The sequence below is a fragment of the Halichondria panicea genome, chromosome 9 (assembly GCF_963675165.1).
Source record: "Halichondria panicea chromosome 9, odHalPani1.1, whole genome shotgun sequence".
Classification (NCBI taxonomy): domain Eukaryota; kingdom Metazoa; phylum Porifera; class Demospongiae; order Suberitida; family Halichondriidae; genus Halichondria; species Halichondria panicea.
Window position 1 is genome coordinate 5254682 of NC_087385.1, and position 21442 is coordinate 5276123.

A 21442-nucleotide genomic window follows, 5' to 3' on the forward strand; every position below is an offset into this window, starting at 1 on the left:
ACATCTCTTGCTATACAATTTTTTCTATCGAAATTCTTTTTTCATGGTGCATGCATGCATGCTTCATTAACATTTCAAGTTCAATAATTTTCAATAATGAATCAAAACTCTCGATATTCACATCTACAATCGTCAGTGAATGTCAATCATGCGAGTCTATAACACTAAAGTATAGTATAAGTACAAATATTAAGAGAGATTACTGCAAAGGACAAAAATGATTCGAACGATAAAATTATGAGATAAAACATTGACACTAAGTATGTGTCCAGTTCATCACAAATCGCCAGGGTTCTGGTAAAGGTCTCTATGTGAGGAAATGTCCCTGTGCTCTGGGTTGTCTTGGAAGGCTTGGTGCAGCTCCACGAACGAGAGCCTCTGCGTTGGCTCCAGCGACCAACAGCTGAGCATGAGTTTGTAGATACTGTTGGGGCAGCTGGGTGGCTTCTCCAGACGGAAGCCCTGGTTCTCAATCATGTCCAAGACCTGAGAGAGAGGGGAAGTACGTAGATAAAGTGGGGCTAAACAGAGGCCACATACTATACAATGCCATAGATGTTAGCTAGAGCTCTATATGTGCTGTATTGCATGTGTACACAATAAAGAATGGCAATGCTTTAATATTTTCCTTAAATAAATCTTAAGAGCCCGATCCACAATGTCTACAACACACACACACACACACATACCTCAGCACCAGTCATCTCCCCATAGGGTGGCTCTCCATAAGAGAACATCTCCCAGAGGGTCACTCCATAGCTCCAGATGTCACTGGCATGGGAGAAAGTGCCATAGTTGATGGACTCCGGGGCGTACCATTTGACAGGCCACCTCCCTCCCTGAGAGGCCTTGTAGTAGTTGCTGTTGGCCCCCACCGCACGAGACAGACCAAAGTCACTGATCTTCACCTGTGAAGAGAAGTGGAACATTATTTTTTATAAGAGTCTCAATAACAGGATAGAATGAATGTGGCTCGTGAAAGTGGTCACATGACAGTCGAGAATTGACCAGCCAAACTACAAGACATAACTATTTCTATCTTTTAACCTGTTACTCACCACTGTATCACTGGAAACCAGGATGTTCCTAGCAGCAAGATCACGATGGACAAACCTCTTCTTCTCAAGGTACATCATGCCCGAGGCAATCTCAGCCGCCCACAACTTGAGTGTAATGATATTTGGTTTAGGGTATTTGCCGTCATAGAGGTAGTCAACCAACGCTCCGTGGGATACCAACTCTTGTACCATCATCATAGGCTTGCCCATGGTGACTCCAATCAGCTTGACTATGCAGGGGTGATTGAGAGTGATCATTATCTTAGCCTCTCTCATGAATTCCTGCTCTCCTGTGCCCATCGCATCCACTCTCAGAGTTTTCACGGCCACGTCAATCTGTGTGTGTATACACACATAGTAAGAGGGGATTTAAGATGTTGTATGATATCGTTTGTAAATTGTGCTTCTGAATGCCTTACAAGATGGTTAGATTACAGAGAGCTGTACAGACACAATTACCAGCTGCTCAACAGCAGTATGAAGTGGACAGACAGCTACTCTAAACACACACACACACTCACCATCTTTCCCCCAGCAGGTCGATACTTGCCACGCAGGACAGACCCAAACTCCCCCTGTCCAAGCTCAGCTCCCAGCGTGAGACACTCTTTCTTAATGGCCACCATCTCATAATTACGCATGTTCGGAGGCTTCCCGGGTCCAACCTCATCTGGTGCGGGCAGCATAGGCACTGCCCCTGGTTCCATGGGAATGGGTATAGGGGGTATAGGACGGTGGGATGGGGGCATCCCAATTGGCTTGGGGGGCAGTGAGGGGGGTAGACGGGTGTTGGCAAACAAGATCTGGCCTTGTGACTGAGAAGGCTGGGGAGAGAGATGATAACACCAATCACAGTACATACATGTACAATGCACATACTTATATAGACTACAAATGGGTAAGAGCAGTCCTATAAAATTACACTATAATATTGTGTGGTGTGTAGGGGTCTCTCACTGGTTTGGAATGTCCAGAGGAGAGTCTTATCCCGGGAGGGGGTACTGGATACTTAAGCAGTGTGGGCAGACCATCAACAAACATCATGTAGTGATCGACCACGGCAGGGAGTGAGTCAAAGAGAGGGCCATCGTCGATGAAGTACCACAGGTCCCCCTAGAGAGCAATAGTGTGCACTATAAGTACACGTAATAGTGCCACTAGCATACATACTGTACATACATCAGCACTTTCATTAAACATGTAGCGAGATCGAGCAACAAAACATTCATTCTACAGCATATTTGTGTGGGTTGCAACACATAATTATAGTAATTACTGTAGCATCACAAGCAAATTGTTCCCTGTCTCAGTAAATAGTGCATTATACATTCTTCAGATGACTCTTCCTTGTTTTGAGGTAAAGGTACTTACCAGTGATAACATTACCCTCACTTCCACAAACACCCCCTTATATCACACTACCACACACTCCACTTCCCACACCACCCCCTCACTTCCCACACTACACCCCTTACCTCACACACCACCTCGTAGTGGTATGGTTGGGAGTTGTACATAAGGGTGAGAGCATAGTAACCAGGTCGCCGAGAGTTAGGACGAATCAAAAAACTTCCGTCTCCTTTCCCCTTCTTCTGTAACAGCTGCACCGCTCGCTGTGTGAGTGTGTGGTACATACACAAAATGAATATCAGCTTATATAAATAAATTCTCCAAAATGAAAACAGAAAGTAACCAGTTTGCCCTTGAGATTGATCAGGAGGTTACTCACATGACCAAACCATTCCTTATGGAGCAGTGATATTTATCAGTGTGTACAAAACTCACAGCTACAGAGAATAGAAAATTAAACACACAACAAACTCTTATCAGTGCATGTACAGAAAGCACCATGCTGGCCACTATCACTCAGTGGGGGGACCCAGTACGCACAATGACACGCAGTCCTGAAACAATCACTCACATCAAAGGAACACAACTACGCCTCACTTATGGATGCAAAAATTGGTCGTTAAGATTGATACATGCTGCTGCTACAAATCCCTACACACGTATACACATTGTGTTATTTGACACACATACACACTCACCGCCCTGTCAGGCTCCTTGTGTAGCCACTCTGTAGTCTTGGTTCGTGGCTTGGGGTAGTTCTGACTGGCCCATTCTAACACCTCCACCACCTCTCTCTGCTTGTACCGTGCGGCCAGCTCTCTTGGAGTGTCCTCATCCGGCGTACGAGGTCGCAATGGAGCATTGATTTGAAGGAGGGTCTGCAGATAGTGGGAGCACACAATATGATAACAACACAAATGTATCTCTTAAAAAGACCCATCAAACATATTATCTCAAGAGGTCGCAGGAATTTGACCTGTTACATATTTATCTTAGAAATCCCCAAGAATATAATGTTTCTAGGAACACTAATTATGGGCAGTCCCAGTTTTCACTGTATCACTGACTGACACTACTGCGCTGCACCTTGACACAGTTGAGATGACCCCTGAAGGCAGCCTCATGCAGAGCAACCCAGCCGGTGGTAGCATTCCTCTCTTGGACGTCTGCACCACCTTTCTCTACCAGGACTCGTATTGAGTCAGCATGTCCATTCCGAGCAGCCAGCTGGAGGGGAGGAGATGTGAGGATCAGCAAAGTATTTTCTGAAACATTAAGGGACAAACGATAGATCGAATGTCTACTGGGCAAACCATAACCTAGAGGGTGAGTATTGCTGCTTAAAAATACACTGCATTGAAAGATAACCACACCATCCTACACATACATTAGTGTTCTTGCTGGCATGGGCCAAATTAACACACAAAGACTTTGTCTAAGTACACAATTGGGACGACTATATACGGTTAACAGTCATTTGTCAATAAACACACCCACAATAGAGAGCCTCCATTACCTGAAGTGCAGTGGATCCCTTTGAGTCACGAATGTTCAAATCAGGCTTGTAGTGTAGCAAAATGTCAAGTGTGTCCACAAAACCTTTCTTGGCAGCTTCATGGACAGGAGTAGAGCCCTCGGCATTCTGAGAGTTGACGCTCCCTATCTGATTTGAGGACGGCTGCGATAAAAGCCGCTGTAACAAGCCAATATCTCTATTGGTTACTGCTCTATGTATTTCTGTCTCCAGTCTCTTTCTTGCTGATAGTGGGGGGTGGCTACCTACGACGAAATCGTGCAGTTGAGAAGGCAGACCGTCAGGTCGACATTTATAGTGATTCACCAGTTCATCCAAGCCTTGAAACAACGGTCCGTTGTCAACTGAGTACCATCCATCACCGTGACCCACTACCTGAAAATGGTGAACTTGGTTTCTTGCCCACATTGTGAGCACAAAACTTCCAGGCATTCGTAGACTTTCTCGGACGAGGAACAGTCCCTCACGTCTTCCGTCAGGTCCTGTAGTCACCAAATGGGCAGCATTCTCTCTAGTGATCTTGCCATGGAACCATCGATCAGGCTCCGTTGCAAAACTCATTGTTTGAGGGTGTTCCTAGCTACGATTGTCCAGGGCGATGGAATAGATAGAGGAGTCACTGCGTACATAGATCACAGACACTAAGGACTCCTTTCAGACCTGGTAACCAGTAAGCGATTCTGTTCTGCTCAGTTAAGTTAGAGGTAGACTCAATACTACAACAGTACCTTCGACTTCGGGTAGTGAGTTATAAAAATTATTCTGCTTGAGCACGTGACTAGTCTATAGACGATCTTTTCCAGAATTGTTAGAAAAGTAGGCGTCACTTTAATAACTGTGTGTGTGTTTTGAGTGTTTATCCTCTGTCTAGAATGGCCAGTGAAGTCAACAAAGTCGATCTGAGCTTAGGTGAGTGCATAACTATCAGTTTAATTGACCAGAATGCTGGTGTACCAAATGTACCATCTATATCATGTCATTGTGCATTCAATATTCTCTCTCATTCTAGATGAGATAATAAAATTGTCTAAGAAAGGTCGTGGTCGTGGTCGTGGTGGAATGGCCAAAGGAGGGACAAGGGGAAGGGGAGTTGGTCGAGGAAGAGGGGGTGCTTCAAATCGCCAACAACCTAATGTAGGAGGAGCTAATGTGAGTTTATTGTTCGAATTTATTCATTGTTTAATTTCTACTGTATTGTACTACAGACTAGGGCTGGGGGTGCCGCTGTTACTAGGCTACGAGCCAATGCCCAGACCAGAGCTCAGCAGTTGCGTCAGAAAGCCAGACAAACAGTCCAACAGAAGAGGAGACAAGCCTCAGGGATGAAATCCGAGCAAACAGTGTCTAGCGTGAAACAGAGACTGGGAACCACACCTACACAGGGAAGAGGGCGTGGTGCTAGAGGGAGAGGAGCTGTTGCCAGTGGTAGGGGGCGTGGTAGAGGAATTACTCAGGCATCGATTGCCCAAGGAAGAATAAAAATATTGGGGCAAGTGCATATCATTTGGAGTATGTGTTGGTGCGTTTTATTAAAGGTGTGTCCATACAGAGGGGCCAAGGTGATTGGACGAGGGAGACGTGGGGGGAGAAAAGGAAAGTATAATGTGTCCACCATCAAGAACCAACTCAAACAAGCTGCTCAACAAGCTGCTCAGGAATCAACTACTCCCACCAGGGGGCGTGGTGGAAGGAGAGGGAGGGGACGAGGTCAGGTGTCTAACAGACAGTTGCAGGTTGCCATACAACCAGAGGTGAGTGGACTTTAGTGGAGAATTTGGTATATGACAAAATTGTTCTTTCCTTTTAGTTGGAGCCGACTGGTGTTGATCTGGATCCATTCGTAGCTGCTGAACAACATGTGAGTGATTCACGCCCGTTCCGTCTGTATTGACAATATCATGTGATACACACACAGACAACCAGATCACTGAATGCTCGGTTCACTCCTCAGTCAAACAAGAAGCTCCCCAGACACATCACACAAGGCAACCGTGCAGTTAACTATCAGTAGCAACTGTTTTAGCTCACATCTTGTACATGTACTTCTTTGTTGGCAAAGTTCTACAGCCCGTTAATAAATTCTCTGTATTCTCTATTGCTTTACTGTCATGCAAGAAGCTGCATGTGAGATCTTCTCTTTAAAAACACATTAACACTCAACGTGTGTGGGTGGGTTCAAATCAATACAGAGAAAATCATAAAAGTCTTTCGTTCAATAAAAGTAATTAAAACACCCTCTGTTCGTTAAGGGGGTTGCCCTTGGTCTCGACATTGTGTGCTGAGCAGGAAGGGTCACAGTTGTAGGGAACCTCACAATCCTTGCGACGAGTATCCACCTCCCCACTCTTATCGTTGTACCAGTGGGTGAACGTTTCCCTCATGCTAGAGTTGCTGATAGTGAACGTGCTCCAGGGACCGTCATAGAGCGTCTGGCAGTGGATCTGGCACGAGTCAATGTAGTAGCCATTGAGAGGGAACGATTCAAATACTGGTCTTGCCTGATCCAGGAATCTCTGCAAAAGCATTAATTTTAAGAATTTGTAATGTAGAATTATAATTATACCTGTCCATAATCGTAGAATTCTTCCAGGTAAGTCCTGTTGCAGTTTGGAGGCAGACAAGGCAACCCAAACAGACTATTAATTTGAGCTGTGTCATACATTGAGTTAAGCACAAACAGAGGAGTCTTGATGAATGAATAAGTGTACTGTAAGATAAATGGAGGGGCGGGGGGTCGTAACTAATACAACATGAACTTGTGAATGTACTCACTGGGGCAAACATGCACTTCCACATATCTTCTGGTTTTTGTGCCTTTAGACAGTTTTGGTTCACACCAGCACTCGCATTTTGCATCTTAAATACTGCAAGGAGATGGGTTATCGACAAAAGCATAAAATTAGATCTACACACTATTTTGAGTTCCCATTTTGAAGGCTGGTATACGATGGATGTTCTCAGAGTCAATGAAATAGCTGTAAATTAAGATTTAAATTATCCGAATCAGATTGGACCCACTCACCCAGCATCTGGGAATGCCTTGTATTTCTTAATCGTTTTTGGCAGGTACCGACCCACTGCATCAGCATGAAGATAGACTGCCAGTCCTCCAGCTGTGAATAACGTGCATAGCACAATCCATAGTTATGCAAACATCAACTGGTAATTATAGTAACTCACCAGAGCAGCCAGTGAGGATGACGTCAGTGGCCTTATCCATTCCTTTACTGAGTAGATCATCTAGTGAGGCTTTGAGGTTCGCTCTCCCTCTGTGTATGAGTTAGTCATATTCAATGCAGGTGGTATGATGTCACATGTAAGAACTCACCTATAGTAGAGAGCCTTGCCATTGTACATATCAGGCTTGTCCCTATATGGTGACAATGCAAGTCATCTTACGATAACAAGACAATGCACTACAACAGGGCAATAATATAACACATCACTTACACATAGCCAGCGAATGAAGCCCCATCACAGTACATCACATAGATAATATTCCAGTTGTAGAAGCCAGGATTAACGGTGGAGTTGTCTGAGAGAAAACCTGGAAGTGCTGCTGACTTGGGCCAGTTCTTAGACGAGCCCAGAGGTTTGAAGCTACGCTCATAACACTGTTCCGTATCATTGCACCATCCACCGCCCTCTAAATGCAATATCCACTTGGATGCACCATCACCAGCGCCCTCCCTCAAGAAATAGCCTGTGGGTGACCCATCCAGGCACATAGCTCCATGCTGTGTGTATAAAAGGAGCGTTAGTGCTGGTTAACTTGCAATGCTGATCATGACTATTTATAGTTTAATATGATATAAACCAGCACCACTAATATTATTTGACTAACCGTTTTTACAGCATCATTCAGAACGTAGAGAGTTGCATTCTTGGCTTGAGCCCTGTAGGCCAGAGAGATGAGGAGAACAGCAGCTAGAATCTTCATATTCAGACAGAGACAGATAGCTTATGAACTGTGTTGTGCAGCACTGTAATTTGTACGGTACATGTGACCAAGAGAGGAGGGTAGGGCTGCATGGTCTCGCTGATCTACAACCCACGCATACAGAGGCGATAGGCGTGGCTGGAGGTAATGCAAAGGAGTGCCCTCAATGATTGCCCCAAGAAATATAAAACTTCAAGCCGTTTTCTAAACTGGATAAATAATGGGAGCTGATCCTCCATTGGGCCCCATAGAGAAGAGGAAGACTCTCAGAAGACTTGGTAAGTTAATAGATCCAGTAATAGATCTAGTCATGGGTGGAGACGAATATCTAGTCATGGTGGAGACAATTGATTTGGTCAGATCTTGAACTGGACTATATTAAATCAAGCTACCTATTTCTGTAGAACTAGAGGCCTATGCGTCAGTGGTGACAGCCTTCAGAGCTCAAGGACCTCTTACAGAGTAAGTTTACTGTGCTGAGATTGAACCTTCACATTGAAGAACCTTTTGCATATGTACAGGAAAAAGAAAGCGGCTTTAGAATTACTCTGCAATCACTTCAGGTATGTACGTTTGTCCATTTACTGAAGTAGTACTGCAGGACACATTTTCACTCTCTCTCTCTCTCTCTAACACAGTATCTCAGCAGGGAGACATAAAGCAGAAGTTCGCAGAGCTGTCAACGATGATCTACTTTTATTAATCGCTGAGGAGTAAGTTCATAATTATTCAATGCCATTACTTGTCTCGTCTTCTCCATAGCTCATTGTCAAGTGACTGGGATAGACAATGGCGTAAAGAAGGACAGAAACTTGCCCCCAGCAATACTCGATTCACATCTCGGCCCACCACTCATCTCTCACAAATCCTAACAAACACCACTCTAGCTACACACCTTGCTAAGTCTGTCAAAGCACCTCCCAAATCGACTGGAGCAACTATCAAGCCTCGAGAGACTCCTACAAAGGCTCAAACTGAGAAGAAGACCCCATCTCAGCGTGTACAGAATGTCCTGAAGTACATCATTGCTCAGAATCCACACGGAACATTGGCTAAATCTCAAACAATGACAACTGGCAAAACAACTCGGAAAGCCCAAAGTGCACCCCCTACACCATCAAAGAAGCCACTACCAGTGGACAAGAAGTTAGTACAAATAACAGCCACATCATCACAAATTGCAAAAGTGTTGAGCCCGCTGAAAGCTCTTGTGATGAGCAAGTCCAATGCGACTCAATCCTCTGTTAAAACAAAAGAAGCCGAACATATAAAGATCGACAAACAGGAGAGCCAGAAGTGTACAGAGACGATGGAAAGTAGCCCCAATGTTGCTCAACAATCACAAACTATTAACACTGACTTGAATCTTGCTAACACTGCCGTTGATGTTCCTTTTACAGATAAAGCTTCTGAGCCTGATATAGAACTGTCCCAGAAAGATAATCAAGAAGTTTCTAAAACAGAAGCATCCGAAATTATTGCAGTGGAAAATACGTCAGAGGAGAAAAGTAGTGATGTCACTGAGGGCATGGACACTAATGAACAAGCTAAAGACAGCACATGTCTAGTTAATTCTAGTGATGATTCCAAATCCACTGAACCGCTTGTTGAAAAACTTGAAGATGAACCTCCACCACCTCAAATTGAAAGTGAATGTCTCTTCACCCAAAAAGATTCACCACTAGATTTAGAGACTCAACCTGAGAGCACCGTGGACACTATATGTACTATTTCCGCTGCCCCAGACACCACCCCCACCACTACATCTCCTGTACACTCATTAAAGCTGGATAGAAATCGAAAGCGACCGGCCGAAAGTGACCCCCCACCACCTGTGAAAAAGCAAGCTCTCTCTCTAACTCTCACCACTGAGGAAGTTACACTCACTCAGAGCAGTAAAGCTGACACATTGAATCCTCCCAGCACACGGAGCCCTAGAGAATCTCTTGATTTTCCCTCACTATCTGACGAAGAATCGAATACCACCACACTCATACATAATCTGGTCCAAGAAGAAACGCCGACCGTAGACGCTGACAAACTGTTACGATCACTGTCAACGGATTCGTACAATCGAGAAGAATCTGAACTTGCCTCTGAGCTAGGGGTAGATCCATCATTGTTGGACCTGACAGAATTCATGGGGATCATTCAGCCCGATGGAATCCCTGGCACTCCCACCACCCCCCTATCTCTGCCCCTTATCAATCAGTCAGCTTCTGTGGAGGAACCAGAACATTCTTCCAAAGCCAGTCATACTGATCTAACAACACCTACGATTGGATTGGAAATCGAAAAACAAGCAACTATTGATCACTCTACCGAAAAAGTCATAACTGATATCGATGTTACTGCCATGCAAACTGAGAGTTCTGTGAGTGCTGATACTGTAGTTACACAGACAACCCTAATTGAAGGGGGGTTGAGCTCTAACGAATCGGATGTTGTCCAACTGACCTCCAAAGACTTTGACATCCTTCGTGAGATTGGAATGAATGATGCTGATCTTCTGGAGGGGATACCACAAGAACTGGCCGCCACTATACAAGCCATAGCCAATATCGAAGAGGAAGACACTGTACCATGGAAACATTAACTTCTTGACTTGTTTATTAAATATATTATACAATGTAATCATGTTTGTCAAAAAATAATATGTATCACAGTCTATGCGTAGCATGCATGGGTTGATTGAAGCACTCTGGGCCAAACTAGCTATCAACGTTCTCTACTGAATCTGAATCTTTAGGTTCTGTCTTTGTTTCTTCCGCTTCTGTGACAGACACTTCCTGTTCCTGAGTATCATCAGTCTTGTCTCCACTCTGTGTGAGTGAGGGTACATTACTGCATATACGTAGCTATGTACAGTGAAATAATTCGCTATACTCACACCTTTTAGCTCGCTTACCAAAGACATGTCATGATCTATTGTTACTCCCTCAGGAAAAGCAGTGATCATTTCAGTGAGCTCTTCCTTTCTCCTCCAGTCATCGATCCAGTCTGCCACTTTGTAGATTGGTTCCACCTGCTCAAGCCTCTTCAACATGGCCTTGTTCTCCTTGGCTATCCTGTCCAGTTCATCTTGTCTCTGTTTCTCATTCAAACTGGGGGAAGGAGGGTGAGTAATAGCGTCATAGATTCACTGACACAGGTACAAAGAATTTTCTTTAATAAACACATTATTACCATCAATTTACCCAGTTGTCATACATTCACCACCTTATCATTAAACATACATACTTATGCATGTGTTACATGTACAGATAATTTTCGTTGTAATAAACACATTATCGCCATGAATTTTGGTATGGTTCTCACCTGTGGTGTTGGAATGTGTTCTTGTGTTGCACTTGCCCCCCAGTGTTCATTATGTGTTGCATCTTCTTCAACAAGGTCTGATTGTCCCTGTCAATCACATCTGTTCGTTCCTTTTGAAGCTATATATATATACACCATAAAAAAGAACAGATACAAATTTCCAAACTATATCTACTCAGACTTACTTGCTTCTTTTTTAGCTTAGAAGTGACATGACCTCTAACTGCTGGGGCCTTGGTGTCCACCATGGGTTTTGCAGATCGAATCAGCCGTCTATGTTCATCGTAGTAAGTCTGGTCCCACTTCCTCTGCAGGAGCTTGTTGCCAGTTGGAAGGACACTTTGGTAGGACTTGTGGCTCTTTACTACTCCTGCTGGACCACCTGTGGTTCTTTTGGTGGAAGAGGTCTTTGTGCCTGGGGGTATAGATAGGTAGTCTAAAACAGCTAGCATGCAGGTACAAGCATTTGCTTACTATAAATTAGTAGATCTATAGATCTAAAAGCTAGGCTTTTGTAGAAGTACAATTAATCATAGATCAGACGGCTGACGCTCACCTATTCCCTTTTGTTGTGTGGCCATTATGCTAGCCTAGCCGTGGCCTTCAGTGCTGTTCCAGCCTCAGGCAGGTCAGTTGGTGTTGTTACTCAGTTACCATGGAAAATTGAATAATTGAATTTTGATTTTCGGGTCTACCCCATTTTGCAAGCTTTTATGCAAGATGGTGAACCAGTCTCTAACACGTTCGTGGCTAAACAGAGCAAGAGAAAGTCAGTCAACTAATCCTGTAACAAGACATATGAGGGAATGGGATCAGAAAAAATATGAGGCACACAGAATGAGGGTAATCTATGATGCATGCAGCCACTATACGAGATGCACTATACTAGAAAAATCATTAATCCTGTCCCCTGCAGATCCAATCTGCAAAGCCAATGGTTGACAACAGGACACCAAGGTACGACGCATACATTCACACGCGTCAAAGGCTCAAGGAAATGGCAGAGAGAGAGAGAAATAGAATCATCCAAAGGGACAATAGAAAACTCCTGGAAAATATGAGAAAGATCATGCTATCAGGTGGTGACAGAGTGGACAACAAAAACTTCTACCATAAGAGGAAAAGGTTTTTTTCCACGCATAATCATTATTATAATTGTACCAATACCTTTGTTTCAGTTTTAGTTCGAACACGACTCATAGACAGCGTGAATTACAAAAAATATCTTATGAGAACAAACTCCTCATGAAGCGCATACTGACCAAAGAGACTCACTACAATCGCCGGGAATCGGTTTGTGGAGACTGTTGTCCCATTCAACAATTACTATAAATATGCTATTCTACAGATTGACCATTGGAAGGTCAACAAGGGTTACGAGACTATTATATCAAAATACAACCATACGTATACGTACAAGGAGCAGGTAGACACTATATAAAGCTAATGCTTTGTAAACTTTCTACTATCTACAGAAAGCTAAAGAGCAAGGAATAAAGTTCAATGAAAAGATATCTGCATTTGAGAGACAAAGGGCTCTTTCGGATGTAAGTTCCTCTTGTATTTGTATCAAATACTCTTGTATTTATTTTTACTTTTTTGTAGGCTTATGGTTCACTGTCAAGATCAAAGGACTCAGTACTACCTCGACTAGTAGTCTAACTGCTCTAAATTTATGATGATTCATTAATGACCCTTTACCAGAAGTAGACAAGTCATGATAATTCATTAATGACCTTTACCAGAATTAGATCCCACTGTGTGTGTTTAGCAGGGAATTATGAGCCATAATCTCATAGTTTCCCAGGGAATTATAAGCTTGAGGGTATAAAGTACAAGTATAATTTTTTTGAATGCACACAAATGATAATAAAGCTGTAGCTAGCTGCATGATAATTAGCTATGGCTGGCTGTTCAGTTTTTTCACCACCAGTTTCTATAGCGTTTGCTGGGTTGATGGTAGGGTTCACCAGTATCTTTTCTTGTCTCTACGAGGAACACTAAGAGCCAATGATTATAACAGTTCTGGGTCCATTGTCACAAGCATAAACGCATGTCTTCAACTTGTAGCATTTGTCAACTTCGTCCTCCTGACTTCTGTTTCTATCCTGCAGCCATGTTTCAAACAGTAGACTCCCTGTGTCTTTTTGGGAACCATAGTGCACTGTAGCATTTCTGCAAGCTGTTCCTTGCTAGCTAGCCGTACATATCAGAACAGTTTACTGAGAAGCTTGAGCTGGGGGTGGGGCATAAGTGTGCAGGATTGGTTATTTATGCATGTTATACTGACATTAGCATGACATTATATGTATAATTGCATAACATCCCCACATTATACATGTAACATATAATGTTGATATAAAAATGTATAATGTTCATGTCACATTCATACAAGTGATGTAATAATTATGACATTATGCATTTTATACTTAATGTATAATTGTTATGCATATTGTGCATAATGTCACATTTTAGTAAGTGGTGTATATTATGCATAATATGCATAACGTCAAATTTTATATTTGATGTATAATTGAGCTGCATAATGTGCATAATGTCAAATAATTATTTTAATTGTGTATAATATGTATAATATGCATAATGTCAAATTTGTGAGATCCAAGTTGGGATGTGTTGGTGTTACGGATATAGAGTTTGGCTACAGGTACACTTAATTGTGTATGTATATTACGCATATAATGTGCATAATTTCGGGATTATGGGCGGTTATAAGGGTACACTGCATGTAAAAAATGGTGTGTGGTTTTGACGCAAGTGCGTGACTATTGTGGCAATTATCAGGAAAACCGCAAGAAAAAACGCACGTTTGCCACAATAGCCACGCACTCTGCGTCAAAACCACACATCATTTTTTACAGTGCGCACTATAGCTATATAAGAGGTTAGGTAACGGTATGGGTAAGGGTTAGGGATAGGATTATAGGGCATAAGGTTAGGGGGTTATAGGGTAACAGGCTAGGGGGTCAGGGTAAAGGGTTAGGGTAAGAGATTAGAGTTAGGGTAAAGGGGTTAGAGTTAGGGTAAAGGGTTAGAGTTAGGGTAAAGGGTTTGAGTTAGGGTAAAGGGTTAGAGTTAGGGTATAAAGGGGTTAGAGTTAGGGTAAAGGGTTAGAGTTAGGGTAAAGGGGTTAGAGTTAGGGTAAAGGGGTTAGAGTTAGGGTAAAGGGGTTAGGGTTAGGGTAAAGAGTTAGGGTAAAGGGGTTAGTGTTAGGGGTTAGGTGCATGGGTAAGGTTAGGGTAAAGGGTTAGGGTAATGGGGTTAGAGTTAGGGTAAGGGATTAATATAGGTGTTATGCACATTATATACACTGGCACAGTTAATTGTGCGTAAGTGTGACATTATACACGTTGACTTTATACTGTATAATGTCTAACATGTGTATAACACTGTGTATAACATGTGTATAACGTGGTATAATTATGCATGTTATGCACATTATACTACTATTTTGAGTGTACAGTTGTGCGGAAGTGTGATATTATACACGTTGACTTTATACTGTATAATGTCTAACATGTGTATAACACTGTGTATAACGTGGTATAATTATGCATGTTATGCACGTTATACTACTATTTTGAGTGTACAGCTGTGCGGAAGTGTGTTATTATATACGTTGATCATATACTGTATAATGTCTAACATGTGTATAAAACTGTGTATAACATGTGTATAACGTGGTATAATTATGCATGTTATGCACATTATACTGGTATTGAAAGAATACTGACTATCAAAACAATGACATCATAACTGAAATAGTAAGACAATGCACGAAACTGATTCACATTATACTTATTATACTAGATTATGGTGGTAATTTGTGACTTTATACATCACTCTATGCAATATAACATGTGTATAATGTGTATAGAACCATGTAAAACCTCTATGTGTATAACATCCTAAAGTATAAATAGTATAAATAGCCAATCCTGCACTGCTCTCGGGTGGGGCTTGAGTGCAGAGAAAAGAGGAGGCTGGGCTCATTTGTTGCAGAGTGCTTCCTGCACAAGGTGGAGTCACAAGTTGTCCATTCCAATGTTGAAGCAAGGCCAATGCAAAGGTTTTTTAGCAGAGAAGCAGAAATCATCTAGCTTGTCAAAACAGAACATTTTCAAAAATAAAGCTGTTGCTAAGGCTTGCTGCTTTTATAGATACACTTCTTGCCTGAGGCAGCCAATGAAAAGTGGGATCTAAATCAGTTAGCACATGTGCATTCGGTTATCAATGGTTATAGTTAGCCTCTACACAGGCTCTCCTTTTTCTGTTCTTTATCACAATCGTTCAATAAGATAAAATACTGTATTATTCGTTCAATGAGATAAAATACGGTATTAATTGGAGGAATAAAGAAAGAAATAGACGTAAAGTTAGGAAAAAGGAGAGCCTGTATCGGGAAGTCGCGTGAGGGTAGAAGGGTGGTAGAAGGGTGAAAATGAGCGTGGGCATACTGAGCTAGAGATGTTGGACTGCCCACGCAGAGGTCTACGACTAGTAAAACTTTGCCTGCTGCAAGCTGGACATGGACTTGGAACTGGAAGTTTGCAAGCACTATAGCTAGCTCTATACCTTAGGCTTAGCTAGATGATCTACTAGTCTAGATTGTGTGTTTAGATTCTATCACTATTACCTTTTCTTGTGTCTTTCTACATGCTATAGTAGAATAGCTTAGTCATCATTATCATATAGCAGGTAGCTACTGCCACCAGAGCTGGCCACGCTGGTTCTCTGATCTGACTTGCAGCACAGCTTGGTGGTTGTCTCAGTGCAGTACAGTACAGTCTTACTCGGAATGCGTGGGAGAATACCTTACGTCACGATTGTGGGCTACATATCGCCCACGTTCATAAAAATCCTTGTGGATCACGCGATTTCCCAAACCAGGCCTTACGTTTTCTTAACTGTACGCCCATTTCTTTCTTTGCTGCCTCACTATGTCTTTCTTATGTTTATGGATGAACAGTGACAACAGCAAGAAAAAGTAAGGCCTGGGAACGAGGCTAGGTTATAGTGTCCCTCATCCCTCGTGATATGGGACACTATAACACATAGATACCTCTAGCCTCGATTCCAGCCCCTCTGGTGAGAGGGGCTGGGATCGAGGCTAAGATACCTCATGCCCATGTACTATCTATAACGTAGACTTTTGACAAAAGTCTAAATGACCCTTTACCAACTACTAAAAAAGCCAGACACAAAAGCTAGCCTGTAGCTAGCTGAGTATGCCTCTAGTAAGCAGTATTATTCTTCCCCATGGAGCCATGACACTTGATGGAGGAGCTGCAGCTGGTTGTTCAGCAGCTGCTGTAGATCGTCTCCACAATCTCCCAGAAACTCTCAAAGAAGATTGTCAGACGTTGTTCAAAGCTTGTCATGAAGCCGCTGAGATAGCGAAGACAACAAAGCCAGATGTGATTTTCTTGAACACCCCACATGGAATATGTTTGTCGAACTCCCATGCCGTGTACATCAACACAAAAGCTAAAGGAAACGCTGAGTGGAACAAACAATGGACCGAATACGATGTATTTGTGGACTTAGACGTGGAATTGGCAAAATCCTTTGCAGCTCACCTTATACAAGATGCCATCCCTGCTGAAGAAATGAAAGCTTTCTCTTCTTGTGAAGCACCACTCCGGTGGGGAGAAGTTATTCCCCTCTGGTTCGTTAGAGACCTCACTGCATCTGGTGTGAAGGTGGTCATATTCAGTAACCCTCTCTCAAGATCAAGACAGTTTTCACTTACTGACATCACCAAAGTAGGTGACTCAATTGCAAAGTTTTTCGATCGCCTTGAACAACGGGTGTTGTACATTGTGAGTGGTGATCTAGCACACAGTCACCAAACTGAGTGTACCATGCCTCTGTACCTTGCTGACCCTCGATGGAACATGCCTACGTCTGACACAGCTCTACCTTTCGATATTTGTGTTGAGAATTGGGTGAAGGGGATTCCGTATTCTCCTGAAAGCAAGAAAAGACAAACCAAAACAAAGGAGAAGCATTCAAGCTCGTGGGACTCTGCCGCATGCAGCAATGCTCAAAAGTGGATTTCCGAAGCAGTTGATTTGAAGCAAGAAGCTCTATCATGTGGAATTTACGGATTTTGTCTTCTTCAAGGAATACTCGCTAATGGATTAAAGAAGAGAAACAATTTTACTGCTCATCTTCTGTGCAGACTAGCCCCAACGTACTATGGAATGGCTGCAGCAGTTTTTTTGTAGATTTTGGAACTCAATATTTTACTGAATCCCCCACAAGTCATTATTACTTTATTATCATTATTACTTTATTAATAAGATGATCTTAACCAAAACTACAAGTAAACAAACAAGAGACAACACAAGTATTTAAATAGCCGTGTAGAGCATCGCATCATCATGGCTTTTAAATGCCCTTTGTTTAACTATACTCACGGGGAGAACTATCAGGTTGGTTGTATATTGGGGCGCTTTAAAAGCCTTGTGTGTAGCTAGAGCCTTATGTGTGTCTCCCCCCCCCCCCTAGAACATTGTCATCAACATTCGTGTGTCAGTGGCTTGCTTCTCTTTGTTAGGAAGGTGAGTTTATTTTTTAAAAGGCTCTTTTATTGGTTTGTTCCTCTAGTCTGTTCGTGATTGGATTGATATGGCTGTTCAAAAAGTACAAGTTCTACATTCAGGTATGCATTGCATCGTTTATACATTAAAGGAGTCACAGAGATTTTGATTCTATCCCATACAGAGACTGATATTGTACCTCAGTGTCTCCGCCTTCCTATCTTCTACTGCCTTCATAATGGTGAATCTCTGTGTACAAATAGCGGTGTCGAAACATCGATTTGTATCGATCAAAATCAAAATCGTATTGTACTGTTTTTCAGTTAATTTCTACAACTGATTCAAAATAATCTCATGCCATACAGGGAAGGTTTGACTACGATCTGTTTGACAACGATTTGAATCCCGAGGCTGCTCAGAGACTCTGTGTGTTCCAGGGGTTCTGGCTGCTCTACACTGACTGGACTGTCCTCCTCTCCATCTTCTGTATCACCTTTAACCTCCTCTGGACTGTGTTTACTGAGCTCAAGCTGCCCTGGTTTGAAGCGTAGGTCACTTTCGCTCACATTTATTGAGGAGATATGTAAATGTGCTCTTTCTTTTTGTAGGGTTTATTTTTGTGTCATCTTTGCATTGCCTGGTGTCATTAGCTGCATTCCATTCTATGGTGACTCCTTTGGCCCCTCGGGAGCTTGGTGGTAAGTGTTGCGTCACATAATAATAATTTCACATCCGTTTGCTATGTATGTTTTCAGTTGGATAAGGAGCAAGAACGATAACTGTACAGAGAATGTGCTTGGAACAGCATTTCAGTTCGGAGTGTGAGTGCAATGTACGATTAATGTCATGTGCTGTAAATCTTATCTCTATATACAGGTGGTACATTCCTCAGTATGTCTTCATTATTCTCATGTTCATCATGTACACTGCCGTCATTATTAAACTATTGGTGAAGGTCAGTCTTATTTAGAATACTACTGCCTTGTATTGTGCCACCCCACCCCCTCTCACCCCTGCATCCTGCGTAAATTAGAGCCCACATTTTATTTACTCTCTCTATTCACTTCATTCAGACTCGCCCCCGTACGTGGCAGGGGACATATGACCCGACAGTACGGAGGGAGAAGGAGGGACCGAAAGAAGATAGCAAGTCTCTTTTCTGGTACCCCACTGTCTACTTTGCCGTCAGTCTACTTCCTCTTATTAACAGGTGAGTCACAGTATTATGGCTCTAAGGTTGCTCTGTAGACACTTATTTTGAAAACCACTCTTCATTATTATAACACTAGCCATGAAATTCTCTCCTGATTTGTGCAATGATTTGTTCCACATACAGGATTGTAGCCAATGTTGGCCAGGACCCCATCTTCTCACTGTACGTTCTCCATGTTATTTCATCCCCACTGCAAGGTGAGTAAGTACCCACTCCATCAGTATAATGATACAGATGATCTCTCCCTCCCTCAGGAGCACTCACTGCCCTGGCTTATGCTCTGGACAAACAGACACTGAGAAGGCTACGCTGGAGTAATATCAAGGTACAGTACACTTTCATTCATTGGCTACTCTCAAACACAATTGTAGTAGCCCATATCTATGTTTGGTATCCACAAAGTATGTATTGTTAGTATTCACTGCTTTTACTTGTGTACTGTTACCCCCCCCCCCACACACACACACACACACACGTCCACACACACACACACACACGTCCACACACACACACACACACGTCCACACACACACACACACACGTCCACACACACACACACACACGTCCACACACACACACACACACGTCCACACACACACACACACACACACACACACACACACACACACACACACACACACACACACACACACACACACACACACACACACCTGCAGGCCAGCTTCAGGTATCGCAATATGGATGCAGTTGTGAAAGAGTATCCAGTGGGACCACAAAACGACGAGGGTGAACCTTTCCTTAAAGGCAGACCCAAACAGACTTAAACACTGCAAGCTTCTTATTTATTGTGTGTGTCCCCTTTCAATGTGTTTCATTTCTCAGAATGTTTTTATCGCAGATCCACAGATTGTGTATATTATCATAATACCATGTGACATTATAACTGTTTATTGCTACTATAAATTATACACAGTCAGCAACTAACACCATGTGACATTACATTGTATTCCAGTCTGCTGCTAATGAATAGGGGGTGGGGCTGGTTTCTTCGATAATACGCCGCTAAGGCTATAAGGTCACATCAATCTAGACTGAGAGAAGAGAATACTGTGCTAGTGAAGCAAAGATGTCTGAAACACCTGCTGAGATAACTCATGTGATATTTGATCTTGATGGACTGATGATTGGTAAGGGTAGATAATTATGTTGTAAAACATTATAATACATTTGTCACTATGCAGACACAGAATGCCTGTACACTCAGGAGACTCAGAAGATTGTCTCAAGGTACGGGAAAACGTACAACTGGACGTTGAAATCGAAACTAATGGGGAGGAAACCGATTGATGGAGCCAAGATCCTCGTCGACGAACTCCAAATCCCGCTCACCCCAGAGGAGTTTCATTTAGAACTGTATGGTAACCTCATGGATAAGTTTCCAGATGCACCCTTTCTCCCAGGTATGTCTACAAAAAATCATTAATGTATTGTGTTTTGCAGCTCACTTTGCATTTTGGGACGAAATTAATGGTAAATTACAAAAGATAAGTGATCAGTTTGCTTTGTACCTAGCTAGGACAGAGTAGTGAAGTATAGTGGGTATATTTAGAGGGTATAAATGTTCGCGGTTTTCGCTGATTAAGCATGCAAATTTAATATCACATTTAATATCACACTTTTATGCTGCAGAAAGGCTGCAATTCCGAAAAATAAATCCGTGAAAACCTTTCTAACGGTCATTCCACGAAAGTTTTTTCTCTCGAAATATACCCGCTATATGGTATCCCAAGTAGTGAGCTGCAAAGGCGGTACCTACCCGAACCGTGATACCTCTAATTAAGCCCAACACTTTTATGTGGTAACTTTTACAGTATAATATGTAGTAGTCTTACGGTACCATGTAGTGTAAACTTTTACTTGAAGTACAGTAGATAGATCTATATGAAGTCTCTATGTAAACTATCTAGGTGCAGAGCATCTGATAAACCATTTGTCCTCCTGTGGGATACCAATCGCTATCTGTACCGGGTCATCTGCTAATACTTTTGACTGCAAGATCTCCAAACGCAGAGACTTCTTCTCTAAGTTCTCCCACACTGTGTGCTCGGATGACCCAGAGGTGACGCATGGGAAACCAGCCCCAGACATCTACCAGGTGACTGCAAGAAGATTCAAGAGTCCCCCCAAGAGCCCAGCAAATGTATGGTTTTTGTGACCTGTACCTGTATAAAAGAGAATGTGATTTTCTGTTTGTTTGCAGGTGTTAGTGTTTGAAGATGCACCCAATGGAATGGAGTCTGCTAAAGCTGCTGGGATGAATGTTGTCATGGTGCCGGACTCAAGAACAGATCCAGCAAAATGTCTTAATGCCGACCGTGTCATTCAGTCACTGGAACTATTGAACATAACTGAATGGGGTCTGCCCTCATTCTAACCCTTACCTTTGAGTTGTTATAAGGGTGTGGTTTAATTTGCAAACTAAAACTCTTGTTGATCTTTTCCATT

At 42.6% G+C, this 21442-nt stretch overlaps 9 protein-coding genes across 9 annotated transcripts; 6 read left to right on the forward strand and 3 right to left on the reverse strand.

Annotated features, from left to right (window-relative positions):
* Positions 1 to 72: 72 nt before the first annotated feature.
* On the reverse strand, positions 73 to 4548 carry LOC135341486 (tyrosine-protein kinase HTK16-like). Its single transcript, XM_064538058.1, has 9 exons — positions 3925 to 4548; positions 3495 to 3635; positions 3107 to 3286; positions 2534 to 2671; positions 2016 to 2171; positions 1580 to 1882; positions 1059 to 1394; positions 690 to 908; positions 73 to 486 (listed from the first exon to the last, which is right to left on the reverse strand). The coding sequence occupies exons 1-9, from the start codon at positions 4501 to 4503 to the stop codon at positions 277 to 279; spliced, it is 2262 nt and encodes a 753-aa protein (XP_064394128.1). The 5' UTR covers positions 4504 to 4548; the 3' UTR covers positions 73 to 276.
* A 148-nt stretch (positions 4549 to 4696) lies between these two features.
* LOC135341521 (THO complex subunit 4-A-like) lies at positions 4697 to 6091 on the forward strand. Its single transcript, XM_064538102.1, has 6 exons — positions 4697 to 4851; positions 4952 to 5091; positions 5148 to 5431; positions 5492 to 5693; positions 5750 to 5800; positions 5858 to 6091. The coding sequence occupies exons 1-6, from the start codon at positions 4815 to 4817 to the stop codon at positions 5951 to 5953; spliced, it is 810 nt and encodes a 269-aa protein (XP_064394172.1). The 5' UTR covers positions 4697 to 4814; the 3' UTR covers positions 5954 to 6091.
* Positions 6075 to 7966, reverse strand: LOC135341511 (uncharacterized). Its single transcript, XM_064538091.1, has 9 exons — positions 7787 to 7966; positions 7393 to 7679; positions 7271 to 7312; positions 7123 to 7211; positions 6965 to 7055; positions 6856 to 6917; positions 6715 to 6806; positions 6506 to 6649; positions 6075 to 6455 (listed from the first exon to the last, which is right to left on the reverse strand). The coding sequence occupies exons 1-9, from the start codon at positions 7880 to 7882 to the stop codon at positions 6168 to 6170; spliced, it is 1191 nt and encodes a 396-aa protein (XP_064394161.1). The 5' UTR covers positions 7883 to 7966; the 3' UTR covers positions 6075 to 6167.
* A 65-nt stretch (positions 7967 to 8031) lies between these two features.
* Positions 8032 to 10550, forward strand: LOC135341490 (BRCA2-interacting transcriptional repressor EMSY-like). The gene is made up of 5 exons (XM_064538061.1): positions 8032 to 8160; positions 8287 to 8344; positions 8404 to 8445; positions 8521 to 8595; positions 8645 to 10550. The coding sequence occupies exons 1-5, from the start codon at positions 8103 to 8105 to the stop codon at positions 10476 to 10478; spliced, it is 2067 nt and encodes a 688-aa protein (XP_064394131.1). The 5' UTR covers positions 8032 to 8102; the 3' UTR covers positions 10479 to 10550.
* LOC135341524 (uncharacterized) lies at positions 10480 to 11896 on the reverse strand. Its single transcript, XM_064538106.1, has 5 exons — positions 11757 to 11896; positions 11386 to 11615; positions 11201 to 11319; positions 10791 to 10986; positions 10480 to 10704 (listed from the first exon to the last, which is right to left on the reverse strand). Exons 1-5 carry the CDS (start codon positions 11779 to 11781, stop codon positions 10594 to 10596), a joined length of 681 nt encoding a protein of 226 aa, XP_064394176.1. The 5' UTR covers positions 11782 to 11896; the 3' UTR covers positions 10480 to 10593.
* Positions 11897 to 11904: 8 nt separating this feature from the next.
* Positions 11905 to 12906, forward strand: LOC135341526 (sperm axonemal maintenance protein CFAP97D1-like). Its single transcript, XM_064538108.1, has 6 exons — positions 11905 to 12043; positions 12117 to 12325; positions 12379 to 12493; positions 12549 to 12626; positions 12676 to 12747; positions 12806 to 12906. Exons 1-6 carry the CDS (start codon positions 11921 to 11923, stop codon positions 12860 to 12862), a joined length of 654 nt encoding a protein of 217 aa, XP_064394178.1. The 5' UTR covers positions 11905 to 11920; the 3' UTR covers positions 12863 to 12906.
* Positions 12907 to 16368: 3462 nt separating this feature from the next.
* On the forward strand, positions 16369 to 17523 carry LOC135341516 (uncharacterized). The gene has a single exon (XM_064538097.1). The coding sequence runs from the start codon at positions 16447 to 16449 to the stop codon at positions 17446 to 17448; it is 1002 nt and encodes a 333-aa protein (XP_064394167.1). The 5' UTR covers positions 16369 to 16446; the 3' UTR covers positions 17449 to 17523.
* On the forward strand, positions 17507 to 19921 carry LOC135341515 (cyclic AMP receptor-like protein A). Its single transcript, XM_064538095.1, has 12 exons — positions 17507 to 17655; positions 17732 to 17784; positions 17831 to 17885; positions 17948 to 18004; positions 18129 to 18310; positions 18372 to 18461; positions 18519 to 18584; positions 18640 to 18718; positions 18837 to 18973; positions 19100 to 19173; positions 19231 to 19301; positions 19654 to 19921. Exons 1-12 carry the CDS (start codon positions 17605 to 17607, stop codon positions 19759 to 19761), a joined length of 1023 nt encoding a protein of 340 aa, XP_064394165.1. The 5' UTR covers positions 17507 to 17604; the 3' UTR covers positions 19762 to 19921.
* Positions 19922 to 19968: 47 nt separating this feature from the next.
* Positions 19969 to 21440, forward strand: LOC135341523 (uncharacterized). Its single transcript, XM_064538105.1, has 4 exons — positions 19969 to 20124; positions 20179 to 20397; positions 20905 to 21137; positions 21198 to 21440. The coding sequence occupies exons 1-4, from the start codon at positions 20064 to 20066 to the stop codon at positions 21369 to 21371; spliced, it is 687 nt and encodes a 228-aa protein (XP_064394175.1). The 5' UTR covers positions 19969 to 20063; the 3' UTR covers positions 21372 to 21440.
* Positions 21441 to 21442: the final 2 nt, after the last annotated feature.

Bases quoted from the DNA above. Each gene is read 5' to 3' on its own strand.
- LOC135341486 (XM_064538058.1), bottom strand. From the start codon at position 4,503: ATGAGTTTTGCAACGGAGCCTGATCGATGGTTCCATGGCAAGATCACT. The intron at 3,636-3,924 runs GTAATGGAGGCT...CCTCCCCTCCAG, and splicing joins AGGGATCCACTGCACTTCAG to CTGGCTGCTCGGAATGGACA. The intron at 3,287-3,494 runs GTGCAGCGCAGT...CACTATCTGCAG, and splicing joins GTCATCTCAACTGTGTCAAG to ACCCTCCTTCAAATCAATGC.
- LOC135341521 (XM_064538102.1), top strand. From the start codon at position 4,815: ATGGCCAGTGAAGTCAACAAAGTCGATCTGAGCTTAG. The intron at 5,432-5,491 runs GCAAGTGCATAT...GTGTCCATACAG, and splicing joins GGAAGAATAAAAATATTGGG to AGGGGCCAAGGTGATTGGAC. The intron at 5,694-5,749 runs GTGAGTGGACTT...CTTTCCTTTTAG, and splicing joins AGGTTGCCATACAACCAGAG to TTGGAGCCGACTGGTGTTGA.
- LOC135341511 (XM_064538091.1), bottom strand. From the start codon at position 7,882: ATGAAGATTCTAGCTGCTGTTCTCCTCATCTCTCTGGCCTACAGGGCT. The intron at 6,650-6,714 runs GTGAGTACATTC...TTTATCTTACAG, and splicing joins GGAAGTGCATGTTTGCCCCA to TACACTTATTCATTCATCAA. The intron at 6,456-6,505 runs GTATAATTATAA...ATGCTTTTGCAG, and splicing joins AATTCTACGATTATGGACAG to AGATTCCTGGATCAGGCAAG.
- LOC135341490 (XM_064538061.1), top strand. From the start codon at position 8,103: ATGGGAGCTGATCCTCCATTGGGCCCCATAGAGAAGAGGAAGACTCTC. The intron at 8,161-8,286 runs GTAAGTTAATAG...CTATTTCTGTAG, and splicing joins GAAGACTCTCAGAAGACTTG to AACTAGAGGCCTATGCGTCA. The intron at 8,345-8,403 runs GTAAGTTTACTG...GCATATGTACAG, and splicing joins GCTCAAGGACCTCTTACAGA to GAAAAAGAAAGCGGCTTTAG.
- LOC135341524 (XM_064538106.1), bottom strand. From the start codon at position 11,781: ATGGCCACACAACAAAAGGGAATAG. The intron at 11,616-11,756 runs GTGAGCGTCAGC...CTATACCCCCAG, and splicing joins CACACAACAAAAGGGAATAG to GCACAAAGACCTCTTCCACC. The intron at 10,987-11,200 runs GTGAGAACCATA...TCCTTCCCCCAG, and splicing joins AACACATTCCAACACCACAG to TTTGAATGAGAAACAGAGAC.
- LOC135341526 (XM_064538108.1), top strand. From the start codon at position 11,921: ATGGTGAACCAGTCTCTAACACGTTCGTGGCTAAACAGAGCAAGAGAA. The intron at 12,044-12,116 runs GTAATCTATGAT...TGTCCCCTGCAG, and splicing joins ATGAGGCACACAGAATGAGG to ATCCAATCTGCAAAGCCAAT. The intron at 12,748-12,805 runs GTAAGTTCCTCT...ACTTTTTTGTAG, and splicing joins GACAAAGGGCTCTTTCGGAT to GCTTATGGTTCACTGTCAAG.
- LOC135341516 (XM_064538097.1), top strand. From the start codon at position 16,447: ATGCCTCTAGTAAGCAGTATTATTCTTCCCCATGGAGCCATGACACTT.
- LOC135341515 (XM_064538095.1), top strand. From the start codon at position 17,605: ATGGCTTTTAAATGCCCTTTGTTTAACTATACTCACGGGGAGAACTAT. The intron at 18,462-18,518 runs GTAAGTGTTGCG...GTATGTTTTCAG, and splicing joins GGCCCCTCGGGAGCTTGGTG to TTGGATAAGGAGCAAGAACG. The intron at 19,174-19,230 runs GTGAGTAAGTAC...TCCCTCCCTCAG, and splicing joins TATTTCATCCCCACTGCAAG to GAGCACTCACTGCCCTGGCT.
- LOC135341523 (XM_064538105.1), top strand. From the start codon at position 20,064: ATGTCTGAAACACCTGCTGAGATAACTCATGTGATATTTGATCTTGAT. The intron at 20,398-20,904 runs GTATGTCTACAA...TAAACTATCTAG, and splicing joins AGATGCACCCTTTCTCCCAG to GTGCAGAGCATCTGATAAAC. The intron at 21,138-21,197 runs GTATGGTTTTTG...GTTTGTTTGCAG, and splicing joins CCCCCAAGAGCCCAGCAAAT to GTGTTAGTGTTTGAAGATGC.